Here is a 15,019-nt window from a genome sequence, read left to right on the forward strand (position 1 = left end):
CAAGATGCAATTCGTTGTAAAAGAGATCAAGGACATCAGCCCGATAATCCATCAATAAAAACCACCTAACTCGTAGCTCCGTCTAAAACGTCGACTTCAAATGTTCGCACTCGGAATTCGCTGAAGTGCAACGAAACGGAACGAAACTAGCGAAAGGAAGTGTCAGTGCGTATTGCGTCACATGCGAAATCACAAAACTCAGCTTCATAAAACTCAGTGAGCGTGTCCAGCGTGTCGAGCTGACTTTCAAGGCCGGAGTGCCGTGAAAATTTCAGGACGGTGATGACCGTTGTAATTATGACGGCTATGAGTGAAGAGGACTGATGTAATTATGCACAATTGTTAATTTTAATTGTTGTAACGTGGTTACTTAAGGGCTATTGTTATCTCGGAAATGTTACGGAATCATCATTCCATTCTATGCGCGTATGTAAGGGAATAATGAACTATTGCATGAAATGATCTGAAAATGAATGTGTGCGCAGTGCAAACCTCTCGCACGAAATCGAACGTATCTCAATTGCCATCGACTCCAATCATTCAATAACTAGTCGTGTAATCCTTACAGCTCAATTCACTCCGTAACGTAACACCAAATGCACAAAAGCTGCAATAATTTGACAGAAGTCGGGCTTTCGCGTCCCATTCTCGCTGCTGAGTGCTGACATTGACAGTGAAGCTTCGTCGGCTGACAGCCGGTCAGCTGTTGGTGTATGACGTCACCCACCTGTCATCTGACCAATCAGAGGGGGATGACATGTTCGTGACGTCAAATCTATAGTACATTCTATGAGGCAAAGAGAGATGAAATTATATCAATTTATTTACCGTTTGTAGCATGATTACAATAACAACCGTCTGATGTTAGATTATGAGTAAAAATAATTGGCAATTATGAAACCTCATCATGCCGTAAGAAATCGTATTCCAGTACCAGTAAAACGCCTTTCGGGCGAAGAACGAGCGAGCGATATAGTGAGCCCTGCACGTGCGGAAGGGCGAGAGGGTACTTCCAACGGGCTTGTGCAAAGCACCCTTCTAACCGGTCGCTAGCGGTGTGTCAAATTTGAACGCAATCGGCCTAGCCGTTCCTGAGATCTGGAAGCGGCATTCTGCACGTGCGCACGTGCAAACGGGGTCCAAAATGACTTTTGCACGGCACCCTACTAACCGGTCCCCAGCCGTGTACCAAATTTGAGCGCAATCGGCCCAGCCGTTCTCGAGATCTGGAAACGCCCCTGCACGTGCGCACGTGCAGTAGCACCCTAACCGCAACACATGGGAATGCATTGCCTGGTGGGTGCCTACCTGCATGCCAAGTTTTAGCAAAATCGCCCCAGTAATTACTGAGTTACTGAAATGGGAACAAATTTGGCACCTCTTATTGTTGTATTTTGCACGTGCAGTGGGGGTCACTCACATCGATGAAGAGTATCCGACCTTTGGTAGAAGGGATGGAGCTACCCTATAAAAATGACCGCAAGACAATCGCTCAAGCGGCTGCTGAGATATGGGCCTCTCAAAATCATTACTTTTGCAAAACTGCTTGAACAACCTTGACTTTTCACGTGGCACGTGCCACGGCGGTCACTGAGATGTATCAAAAGTAGTCAATTACGGGGTAGAAGGGATGGGGCTACCCAGCAAAAAAGACCGCAGGCCATTCGGTCCACCGGTTGCTGAGATATAAGCCTCTCAAAAGCGTTACAGGCCGGGCCGGGCCGGGCCGGGCCGGGCCGGGCCGGGCCGGGCCGCTCATACTGAGATTTTTCCGTTATATTGAAAAGACTTCGCTTCGCTCGCTGCGCTCGCTCGCTCGTAATCAACCGTCTCAAATAATATATTGATAAAGACTGTCTGTTATTATATATTCGAACAAAGCACCTACGACTGTATTAAAACATCAATCGTATCAATTTAATAACCACAAAAATCGTATGTTACTATAGACCCTCACCAGGCGTATGCTTGTACAGCATACCTACAACGGATTGTCTAGACTTATAGCACAGTGCGAATCAGTATCTAACCGTTAGAAACACGCTAATTCCATACCCGGAACCTGATCTGGAATGCTATCGGTCCGGTTTTTCCGACTCACTCATTCAAAATCCTGCATTGCTCATGCCAGCCAGTACGATACATTTCTCCTTAGTAATCCTGTAACTTACTTCCTACAACTATACAAAAAAAAAATACAAGTTGCCTAATCATGTGGTAAAAGTTGAATATTCCTTTCTAGCCCTCACCTGTATACGAAAAACCCGGCAAGAGGATATATTCGCTTAGTGACGAACACACATTTATCACACAGCTGACGAACCATTCAGACGGGACGAAATGAGAAGAAAGTAGTCCTGCGCCATTAGAGGCACACGTGTGACATAAATGGCGCACAGTGCGCCGCGTCTGCCCATTTGAGACAGCTGGTGGAACTTGGTATGAAACTAGAAGCTCACAAGGGCCCAATCTGATAAAATGCCGTACTACTCTATTCAAGGCATTTGGTAACATATTTGATACCAGTGCCGACAAACGGTTTTCCGAGTCAACGAAATGATTCTTTGGACCGTCAACATACGATGGACTGAAATGCGTGAAAACCTTTCATACAGCTGTAGCGGAATTTGATGCATTGGAACCCACTTTAGGAAGTTCATCTGTCAATATCAGACCTTCAATAAGTCTCCGATAATTCAGACAGGATTTCTCACTTCAGAAGCCTTCGCGCTAAGTGGCATCGTCACTTTTTCGACTCTGTACGGCATTGAAAAAGACGTTGGGCCCCATGCAAAATGTGAGCGAAAGCATCAATTAAATGGAGAAATATACTCTGGTAATGATGAAAAATAGGATACCTGCTTTGCGAGAATGTGATAAATCTCAAGTTTGTGAGACACTACCACAGGGGAGCAATGCCGCTTCAACCCTATTGGCCGTAGTGTCTAACGGTGGCGGCCATATTGCGCAGACCAGAAACCGGCTGCCGCCTGTGTTGAGGAATAGGGAATTCGGGACCTCGATTTACGTTTGCGGCCGCCGTATCCGTTACGTTCAAGTTACGTAGATACGGAACCCGGCATCTTACGCAGAATTGAGTGGGGAACACGATCGTATCTTCAGAATTCCTCAAATTCACTCGCCTGACCTACATTTGCCCCGGCCGAGGGGGTTGATTGAACCCACCTCGCTAATGCACCGCTAATTAAACTTGAATTAAGCGGTAAAGTGGTCGTATGCGGCAAAGTATAATGCAGAGTGACTGGTAGGAACCCGCTGTAAGAGTCTCAGGTCAACCGGTGACCTCTGAGGTCAGGTCAAGTGATCTAAGGCACGGGTTCGGTTTTTGGTAAATAACTTCGCCAAAAATGGCCGTAGAGCCGCGATTTTGGCATCATCGTGTTCAGCTAGCTCAGGCGCATCGAGTGATATACTTTTTGTTCGGGTCAGGTCAACTTAGGGTGTTGACCTCAGGTCAAGGTCAGGTCAGCACCCCCAGGTCACGAAGTTGGTCGAAAGAGGTCATGTCGCATATCATTCGATTCGGCAGGTCTTCCTGAGTCCATTGGTGGCTTTCTCGACTCGCTAGCTCAATTTGATCGGGAGTTATTGAAGAAAAATGGTGACCCTTGTGACGTCACGAATGACGTCACGCAAGGGCAACAATGCAAATATGAAGCATAGAACCTTGCAAAGAGTGCATGAAATCATGATTTTATATGCTTGAGATAGTTTCAGATCATTCTCGGCGCCAAAATAACAATTTTCATATTTCCCCATTGACTTATAAGGGTTTAACGTATTAGTTCCTTATAGCTGATGATTTTTTAGGATTTCATCTTGTTCTCCACTCAATTCTGCGTAAGATGCCGGGTTCCGTGTCCACATAGCTTGAGCGTAACGGATGCAGCGACCGCAAACGTAAATCGAGATCCCGAATTCCCTATTCCCCAGCACAGGCGGCGGCCGCTTTCTGGTCTGCGCAACTGGCGGCACCGTTGGACACCATTTGGCGGCCGATGCGCATTCCACATTATAGAGTTCAGTGGACACTACTGACGAGAGAAAATGGTGGAGAGCCGTATATCTGTATAAATCTTCATATTCTGCGACATTACATCATATAAGTCTCCATCTAGGGCGAGTTTATAGCTTACGTGTATAACAAATTAAAAGCGCATAGCTTTAGTATGCCTACAACATGCGGGTATCAAAATAAAATACAGTGTGCCTTATAATTTATGACGTGTATCCACGTACGCAATACCTTTACACTAGAAGTAAGAAACCAATTAAAAATTGTTTATTAACGCTGCTTGGCGAATCGGAAAATACCCAATGATCACTACAATACCAAAAAGTAATTAAAGTTTACTTAGAATGGCACTGTCGCGAACGTAATCAAGAGCATATCATTAGCAAAGTGGAATACACTTTTTATAAAATTCCGGATCCTGTTAAAAAATACATTATATCGGGACCTGTTGATGATGTTTACCTTCCATATAACTGATTACCTACACCAGCTTAATTAGGGAATTTGCAATTAATGCTCGAGGATAGGATGGTACGGGCTGGCAACGCAATTACATGAAAAGCACTAGAAGTGGACACACGGAAACCTAATGCGTGTGCAGCGACTATTTCATATATAACATTTATACGATCTGCATCATCTGGGCACTTCGTTTATTTAACTTTACTTTGGTACTAGCGTGACATTTAACACCCAAGCGGTAGCGTAGGAGGTTTTAGAAAAGGGTATAATTTTTATTTCAGAGAAATATTCCAGATTTCTCCTCTTTGTACCTAATTCAAGTTAGCTTTGAGCACCGGGCAATCAGTAGGCTTGTACGCTTATCGCCAACATTTTGGACAAATTTCAATGCATAATCATACGAAAAAAGGTTTTTAAGGAAAACAAACTTTTTTTTAAATAATGGAAAGCACCTAAGAATGGTAAAGCCACACGAAAGAAACGTGAGACGAGAAAGGAGAAGCTTCAGCAAGAAAAAAAATCACGAAGAATAAGCCACGCTTCTGTGAAACTTTCGCGCGCGATCAAAACGTCAACATTCACACAACAGCGCAAGCAGTGATATAAATTGATTCCCGCGGAAAGGTACCCGGCGGGAATTTACGCAGTCAGCCGCAGAGCAAGAGTTTTCCAAGTTTTTCTGTGTGTGTTTGCAGATATTTTCCTCTGTTCGGCTAGCATGGGAATTTCTTTGTGGGACTCTCATGAGATTTTCCTGGCCGTGAGTTGTGTGAATTCAGCGCTCAGGGTAAGTTGTACGGTTCAAACGTACGAGTATTTGTACAAACTATATGACAGTTTGCGTTCGTCGGATTCCATTAGAGATAATTGTCTCTTCAAATCGAACAGTTGAACGGTGTTTATGTAAAGCATGCATGATGTGATCAGTTTTTAGACAACCTATTCAACAGGGATCTCGTAGCTCGTTGATAAACGGCAACACAAGCTGAGCCCGTGCCACGTCAGAAACAATGATGAGTTCGTGATGAATGCAATAGAATATTGCCATTATTTCCAAAGATTACGAAATTCTTAGAGACCTTAGATAATTTGACGAATTATCTTATCTTCGGCAATTTTTCAACAACCTTACCAAATTCATACATAACACGGACTAACACAGAAAATCACTGTTCATCAATGTAAAGCTGTATGGTGTATATTACGATAATATGGAAGAAACCCGGGAGTAATCAGCTATCTAGATTCTAGAAGTTAGAACTACATATACAGTGTAGGGAAATCGACCGAAAGAAGGTCACCATTCGACCTCCGAAACCAGCGAACGGAATTGCACCGGGCTTGACTGTAACCGACTGTCACATTTTATGACAGATCGGCGAGCTAATGACGGGCTGAGTGACAGCTGTCATGATGTCATTATGTAAGATTTGACGGTAGTCATCGTTAGGAGAATTGTGGCAAAGCAGTATAAAAGACGGGCAGGATGAATATCAGGCTCGGAGAGAGAGAGAAAGAGAGAGAGAGAGAGAGAAAGGGAGGAAGAGGGAAAGGGAGAGAGAGAGAGAGGGGGGAGAGGGAGACAGAGAGAGAGGCACAGACAGAGACAGAGACAGGGAGAGAGAAAGGAAAGTTATGATATTTTATGAGCATATGGACTAATAATTTTATCCTTGTAAAACCCATATAAAGTGACAAATACATTTATATGTAAAAGAGCAAAATGAGAAAAATATCATAAAACATTACGCAATGATTGTATTGGTGGTGGCAAAAACTAAATCTGAGATCAAACACTCTTCATAAACTCTTGCAATTAAATGCACAACTTTTGCAAATTTCACTGCGACCATGCGGTGTTCAAACACTTACAGACTTGACGATCACGGGGTCTTCTTTCGTCTCTCTCTCGCCTTCTCCTCTCTCTCTCTCTCTCTCTCTCTCTCTCTCTCTCTCTCTCTCTCTCTCTTCCTCTCTTGCTCTCTCCGCACACTCCAGATCCGCTCCTACTCTCAGCAAAGTCCGCACTGCTCTACACTTTGTTCACAACTCAGCACCAAAAACCAGCACTCCCTCCAAAGCCCCGTCTAAATCAGCACCAACGACCAATCTCCGGTAAATTTTGCACACTGGTCAACTTCCTGTTATTCGCTGCAACCAGTCCATGCAACGTGAGACTAGTTTCCCCAGACTTTGCCCGCACCCTGGGCTGTCCCGCCTAAACGGCACACATAGCAGTGCCTTGTTCCACGACATGCCGCTACCCAACGTTAACAGGCATTGGCGCTTTGATTTCTTTCGAAGCGTGGTAAAACTAAGCAATTTTGTAACATGAGCAAGAACACGGAACACTTTGGCTCCTGTTTTTATGGAAACCTGGGCCATACTTCAGCACATGACGCTTCCTGATGCTACCAGGTATTAATGTTAGTTTCTATAGAAATGTTAGCCCAGGGGCTCCACCACGGTTTTGGGATTGGGGGGTCAGAGCCAAAACACAAAACCTAGCTCGTCACGTTCCAGGGTGGGCATTTTGGGCGAATTCACCCTCCCGCAGCTCCAGAAAGCGATAATAAATTTCCGTTTTTTTTCTAGAGTTCAAAGAAAACTTAACCCGCGCACCGACGGGGGGGGGGCGGATATCCGCCCCCCCCCTGAGGTTTTTCGCGAATAGCGGGAAAACCGCGGCGCGTAGCGCCGCGAAATTTGGTATGACTATAACCTCATCAATTTTACACATGGTGTGCAAGTTTGAACCTCCTACCTTTTAAGGTCAGGTCACCAGGTCACTTTGAATGACCCAACCTCAAGTCACTTTTTTGCAACTTTGTCACCGTGCCAGAGCTACAGTAGATGTCGGAGGCCTTTGAAACTCGCAGGATATTATTAGGTCATTAGTAGCTACAATTTGTATATCTCGGAATTTTGATATCGGTGACCTAAGGTCAGGTCAATTTCGCGACCTCCCCATTATAAGTCAATGGGGGAAAAATCAACTCCCTGTTTTTACCACTAAAACGGGTCGGAATGGCCCCATATACCATACATGACTTCATATACGATCAACCTTCACTACCTTGAGGTCTGTTTTGCTGTTGGGCAGCTGTGAGGTCATGTGACGTCATCAAAGGTCACCAAAGGTTTTTGGCCAATAACTCCGTACAGGAACAAGATACGGACGCGTGGATGGTCTCAATGTGTTCAGCTCGTCAAGACGCATCGAATGATACATGATGACCTCGAGGTCACGTGACCTGAGGTCAACCTTTGACCTTGACCTTTCGAGGTCAACATATATATCATTCGATGCGGATTGACGAGAGGATCACGATGATGCCCTTAGTTTGTTCCTATCTTGACTAATTCGAAAGTTATTCGAGAAAAACTCTCTCCATATCTAGTGCCGCCATTTTGACTTTTTCGACCCTGTGACGTCATCTTTGACCTGACCTGAAAATGACCTCAGTAAAAATTGTAGATCTTGGCCGTGCGTATCCGATGCCGTTTACCGCTTGTCGCTATCTTGCTTCGTTCTCGAGATCTCAGGGGGGGGCCGAATCGGCCCCCCCCCCGCCAGTTTCTTGTCCCGGCGGAGCCCGCCAGGAATAGGGTTAAGTGAAGTGTATCACTGCATTTGTAGATTGTAGAGAGTAGAGATGGTGTTAGCTGGCTGAATTATTGTTACCGCCAATCAAATTATAAAATGTGAGTGCGGACGCGAATAGGTATAGAATTCCATACGAAAAGCATCTAACATCTGAATCAATGAGCTTTTATAAATTTTAAGTAAGAGATACCTAAGTAGCAGCGTCACAGCGGATTGGTTTTGAGTGATTGTTACATTAATGTGTGCTGCGTTGCCGTTGAACCTACATCTCCTGATGAAGCATGCTGACGCTTAACAAACACTATTTGTCACTCAGGTAATTGTACAGGCTATGGTTCGCCAATCTTATTCATTGCTTGTCTGAACCACGGAACAGCCTGTGCCTGTTGAGGATGCACCCTGGCTTCTCGTCTTATATAATAACGAAATATGATAAAGTGCCATCGTGCTGCTCCTAAATACTGTCATTCCTTTTCGCTAGTCTGATCGGGTTTTCTGTTCTCCGAGCGTGGGCGAGTGTGTGGTTGCTCGCGATATGTAAACAGCGTTGCCTGTGAAAACAGTAGTAGCTCAGGATATATAACTACTTACAAAGTCCAGTCGCCGTCCTTGCCGATTGGACGCTGTAAAAGCAGGTAGATGTAGCTGTTCCACTCAAGTAATTAAAGCTGACAGTGACAGCTAAGTGCATATCTCTTTGGCCGTGGCCTTGCGCATTGTGCGCTGCATTCATTATTGGAAATCATTAGTCACCCTACCGAGAAAAGGTAATGGGCAGTTCAGCACCCATATGTATGCAAACATGCTTTATGCTCGCTCTTTTGCATTTAAACGGCGCTTAACATGTAATTTGCGTCGGTACATGGTTTGTTTTTGTTAAACTAGCATCCTGACAAAAAGTGACGTTCGTTTCATTTCTATGTACGCTCATATCCCGTTATACCCCTACCCCGTCCTCCTCCTCTTCCTCCTCTTCCTCCTCCTCCTCTTCCTTCTCTTCCTCCTCCTCATCCTCCTCCTCCTCCTGCTCTCTCTCTTCTTGCACGCCACGCGGCGGGCCTCCTAGGGGGCCCGCCGCGGGAGCACGTCGACGGGGGGTTCGGCGCGCTCCACTCCTCGGAGAAACTCCGTGATTTTATTGGCCGGCTCCTGGAAGATTTCACGGAGCGTTGGCGTAAAACCCCAGAGCCGGCCTCGGGTGCGGGGTATGCGGGACACTCCGTTAGTAGGTGCTCGACGCTATCGGGCTCGGAGCAGGCAGGGCAGCGGTCGTCTTCCGCCAGCCTCGGACCGCTCCGCTGCCAAGGGCGCCAGGGCGGTCGGCGGTCCTCCTCCTCCTCCTCCTCCTCCTCCTCCTCCTCCTCCTCCTCCTCCTCCTCCTCCTCCTCCTCCTCCTCCTCCTCCTCCTACTCCTCCTCCTCCTCCTCCTTTTCCTTCTCCTCCTCTCTCTCCCTCTCTCTCTCTCTCTCTCTCTCTCTCTCTCTCTCTCTCTCTCTCTCTCTATCTCTCCTTCTCTCTCTGTCAGTTTTGTTAAAACCTATTTTTTGAAGCAGTCATTGGTACGAGGCGTCTTGACGCTGATGTACATACTTACATACTTACCACCTCGTAGTACCGTTGCTTGTATTTTATCATAGACATTGGACATCTAACACTTCGAGCAACGTTTAATGACGCTTTCATTTACATCAGTTTCCTTTGTAACGTTTATACGTTTAAGTTTCAGGAGCCCTTCTCTATGGCTTTCCCTGACACGAATACTTCTCTCGGACCATTTCAGTAATGGTGTTGATTATTTATGGTTACTAGCCGACGAGCACAGCATTTTTATGTGGCGTAAAATCGCTTACTAAAAATTCCATGAACATAGGTATAGGCAGTATTTAGTCGGGCAAAACGGTCCGCCAGTATCTAAAGGATGGTCCTGGCAGTAAGACATTTGTAGCCCATCTTAAATGTGAATGTGGGTAAACTGTCAACCTCTTTCTGCTTTAAAGAGCCCCGATTGACATCCATTGATGACTAGTGGCGGCGGAACACCTTCAATGAAAGGGGAGGAGGCACTGCCGACCTTTGGTCCCATTCTTTCTGCATCAAACGCCCATAGGGCTAATGTTAAAATGCCAAAATCAAAGGGGGGCACGGTGCCCCCGCCCCCCCCCGTTCCGCCGCCTATGTTGACGACGTCCCAAAAACAATTGAAGGGTGCTAGGGGTACAGTGAAGAGAGGATGTTCAGAGCCAATTTTACAACGTGCGACGCACATCCGTCAGTCATCTGAATTAGCCGAAACGGACATGTCACACGAAACGTAGATTGTTTTTGTTTATCTTGCAAGCTTTTCATCATTATCACGGTATGTAGTGACTAAGCCTGTTGTTTCCGTTCGTTTCAGGGATCCGGCGCCGCCTCCGTGTGCGAGACGAACGCGACGCGCCCCAGCCCGGTGTCCGGCGTGATTGGCGCCGCGTTCAGTGACGTCAGCATCAACGTCGCTAAAATTCTGCGCTTATTCAAGGTGAGACGCCTTCCTTACCATAATGCTGTCACCAGAGAGAGCACTCAAAGTTGCTTGGAAGAATTGCAAGAAAGTCAAGCTTATTACGATAGCGCACTGATCACTAATCAGCATAGGTGTAGGAACGTTTTCGAAAGTGGGGGGCCAGGCTCCCAGAGGCACAAAACCTCACCTACCCCCAAAATCTTTTTTCTCCTCGGATTTCGGCCACTTTATTTTCGCAAGCATGCTCAAATTGGTAAAAAAAAAAAAACGTGACAAGAAAAAATCGACCAAAATCTCAGGGAGACTCCTGTCCAGAAATTAAATCTCATGGACGCGTCCCCCTGGCCTCCGCAGCCGCGTTGGCACCAGGAGCGGATCCAGGAAAACTCCAAGGGGAGGGTCATGAATCGAAGTAGTGCCCCTACCTATACCCAAAATTAAAACCTCATCTGATTTCGGCCACTTAATTTTGGTGGTGCCCTATTTTCATTTTTATTTATTTGTTTTTGCCCTGGCAGGCCTGTGTTCTCAAATAACGTAGGAATCCTTATCATGAAGCCTGCCAGCCAGTGTGCTGGGGCAAAGTCTTCAGACGGTCGCCGGCTGACCGGATGACGGACGATATGCTCAGTTGACTTGGTTTCCGCGCCGCCCGTGTCGGTCCCGTCAAGGACAGCTGCTTGTGGCAAGAAACGGTGTCGTAGCTTAGTCATGCGAGTCCTTATCCTCCAATGGCAGCTTCGCTTATGTGGCTCGGCATGCCTTATCTGTAAGCAAATACTGCACCGTCGACAGGCAGATACGGTTGGCCACGGTTTTTAAATGGCGTCCGGGACGTTTTCTGGCATAGGGATGACTGATATTTGTGAGCTCTCGTTCATCATATGCATCTTTGTGAGCGACGAGGCAAATTAATAAGTATTACAGTGAATCAATGCATGAAAGATTAAAGTGCTCTTCAAAACAGAAGACTTGCATCCTTATAAACCCATAAATTTAATGATATTTGAACGGTTATTAACTCTCTTCATAGCCCCTTGAAACTTTATTGTCAGTGGTCAACATGCTGAAACGCCTGCTGAGGTTAACCGTGTTATCTGATTAAACGACAGTTCCTAATTGAGGACTTAATCAACACAGAAAAACTTCATTAGCGGAATAAAGAATGACTGGGCACCACGAAACCATAGCACAGACGTAACTTTACTTCGTCAGGAACTCCGCCGAATGAAAAATCATGGCTCTACTGTACCAAATAACTTTCTTGACTGTATGACACTAATTCCTCAAATTGCAATGATTCATTTCTATTTTCATCGCGCTAACAGTTTCTGAGAAGTGTCTGGGACGGCGGCCGGCTGCCGGCGCCGCTCACTGCTGGACAGTGATTGTTGGCCCACCCTGGGGGTATGTCAGGACACGGTACGGCACCAGAGACCGTAACAGGAGCCGACAGACAGTTCGTCTTCCGAGGCGAGGCTGCTGCTCCCAAACGCCGCCCCGATGGCGCGGTGGCCCGATGGGCGATTCGTTTATTGTAGTTCGAAGCTCGTCGCACGGATGACGAATTAGGTAACGAAATACTAACGACATTGATCGTAAGAGTTCCTAATGCTGTAATATCAAGCTGCAACTATGCGGACTGTACATATAAGGTAACCTTACAATCGAGGTCGGGCTGCCATTGCCGTATCTGATCCCTTCTACCTAATCACCTATATCAACAAACTCTTCCTCCCATATTGCAGTCATAATACCCGGACCATACTGAGCTTGTTTGCTGTGGACATCGCTCAGCGTTGAATCACTGAAGAAGTATCCAGTGCCGCCCCTAACCCAGCGCGACTCAAACCGGATGCCAGTTGGACAGTTTGACGTTGACCAGAGCATTGTGATGCCGGCGATATTTCAGCTGCAGCTCAACGGGAATCAAACATACCACTGACTCTTCCGGGTCCAGGCTCAGTTGCCATGGGATTGCATGATTTAGAATACATGTAAGGTAGGATAGTTGATTACCAAACAATGCCTGATATATGCGCCTCGAAAAAGTAAATCACATTTCAAATGGTGAGTGTGTTTGGCACTGCTTGCAGCTGTGTAATGCACATCTACTTGCTCAATGTGGCATCGGACGATGGCCCCTGGCCACAATAGTGTCCATCAACTAGCGTACGGTCCGAAAATTCAACAAACCACGAGAAGCAAGCTTGACTAATCTGATATATAAATCTCTCCGATCGTCTCTAACACGGCGGGTGCTGCCCCTCTGACAGATCCCGCAGATCAGCTACGCATCCACAAGTACGGAGCTGTCGGACAAGACTCGGTTCGAGTACTTCTCGCGCGTGGTGCCGCCCGATTACCTGCAGGCACAGGCCATGGTGCACGTGGTCCGCGCACTGGGCTGGAAATACGTCAGCACTGTGGCCGTGCAGGGAGACTACGGCGAAAAGGTGAGGATCGGACCGCATAGACTGCGGTGAAAAGGTGAGAATCGGACCCCTCAGTCCTTAACTATACGGTGAAAAGATGAGGATCGGACCACCTCGGCTTTTGTGAAAAGTTGAGATTGAATCCCCGGTGGAATGGTAGAAGCGGCACGTTGATGCCGAAGTTCGCCAATACATCCTCCATATTTACTCCTAAATAACTCCTAAATAACTCCTTAAATACCAAATCACACTGCATACGTGATGCAAGCTGCAACCACGAACTTTCTGGGCGTTTGGCAATGCAACAATTTATTTCTAGCCTCGGGCATCAATCTTGTTTCGTGTGCGGGGCATCACATGCTTAATGAATGGTGGAGTCACGGTGCAAAATTAATGTCAGGAGAAATCTCGTCGCCGAGTTCGGAGAGGGTTAAGGGGATCCACAGCTCGATCAAAGGAGGCAGTGCAGCCAGGCAGGACAGTAGCATCAGAGGCGCTGTAACGTATTTTACGTAATTGAACGCCTCTGTTAACCCTCGCCCGTAAACGGCGATCTGCCACCTTCGCCCATGCAGGGGGGGGGGTTGGTGCGACCCCCCTTGGCGTTTGAAAACGGAGCGTCGTAGAGCTTAGCGGAAAAGACCAAAGGATTGCTCTTGCCGAGATCTCGCGATTGGTGGTATATTTTTTGGTCCTAGGTCAACATTTGACCTACTTTTGACCGGTCAAAGGTCAAATTTTCGGAAAAAATAGACTTTTTCAACTTTCCGCGGCGATTGCGGCAAAACGGTCGGAGATATCGACTTGAAACCTTCACTATCGTGTTCCTTGATCAATTCTCTATCGTTTGGTATGTATTTCGTTTCCCTAGCTCTAAAAATGGCGGGTTGGGAGCGCCGGAAGTCGGCAAGGTCACAGTCGGCGGCAGAAATTCGAAAAATCAAAATTTAAATTTTTGAAATCTGATTGTATTTTTGGATTTGGGAGGTCCATTTGCTCCCTATAGAAGCTAATATTGCTGCATATTCCCATTGAGGTGACAAGAATTAGCAAAATAGTGGTTCGGGCGCTTTTCAAAAATAGTACCGGACGCTGTTCCTCTTGTGACGTCATAGCTCCGTGACCTGACCTGACCCGGTCAGGTTTCTTATACCATATAATAGCCAATACTTGCCCCAGCATGGGAAGTTTCATCACGATCCATCAACCGATGTCCGTACCACCGGCAGGAAACCTCGGGCGTTGGCACTCAGTTTGTGAAAATCCGGCCGGAGGCTCTTCCCTTTGTGACGTCATAACTCCGTGACCTGACATGACCCGGTCAAATTTTTTTTTAATCAAAAGATGCGCAAGGTTTGCCCCATAAGGTACCCAAAATTTGGCGGCGCTGCGCGCCGCCGTTTTTGCACTATTTCCGAAAAACCTCAGGGGGGGGGGGTTGCACCAACCCCCCCTACATGGGCGAGGGTTAAAATTAGGTACTTGGAACCCGTTTTTGCACTATTTCCGAAAAACCTCAGGGGGGGGGTTGCACCAACCCCCCCCCCCTACATGGGCGAGGGTTAAAATTAGGTACTTGGAACAACTTATTCTTTACAGTCTGCTGCTTTTGCTAAAAAGATTATGAGAAAGTTTTGCACACATTAGCTGCAGAGATACCACCAGTAAAACGCCTTTTGGGCGAAGAACGAGCGAGCGAGATAGTGAGCCCTGCACGTGCAGAAGGGCGAGAGGGTACTGCCAACGGGCTTGTGCAAAGCACCCTTCTAACCGGTCGCTAGCGGTGTACCAAATTTGAACGCAATCGGTCCAGCCGTTCCTGAGATCTGGAAGCGGCATTCTGCACGTGCGCACGTGCAAACGGGGTCCAAAATGACTTTTGCACGGCACCCTACTAACCGGTCCCCAGCCGTGTACCAAATTTGAGCGCAATCGGCCAAGCCGTTCTCGAGATCTGGAAACGCCCCCTGCACGTG

The 15,019-nt window shown here is 46.8% G+C and overlaps 1 protein-coding gene across 1 annotated transcript; it reads left to right on the top strand.

The window, feature by feature from the left end:
* Window positions 1–10,023: 10,023 nt before the first annotated feature.
* Window positions 10,024–13,064, top strand: LOC122372312 (metabotropic glutamate receptor 8-like; the record flags this gene model as incomplete). The annotated part of the gene is made up of 3 exons (XM_043349377.1): window positions 10,024–10,035; window positions 10,501–10,623; window positions 12,885–13,064. Coding segments are annotated over exons 1-3 (315 nt in total), but the record flags the coding sequence as incomplete, so codon positions are not given.
* Between the last annotated feature and the right edge of the window lie 1,955 nt (window positions 13,065–15,019).

This window comes from Amphibalanus amphitrite, unplaced genomic scaffold (assembly GCF_019059575.1).
Source record: "Amphibalanus amphitrite isolate SeventyFive unplaced genomic scaffold, NRLGWU_Aamphi_draft 001343F_arrow, whole genome shotgun sequence".
Taxonomy (NCBI): domain Eukaryota; kingdom Metazoa; phylum Arthropoda; class Thecostraca; order Balanomorpha; family Balanidae; genus Amphibalanus; species Amphibalanus amphitrite.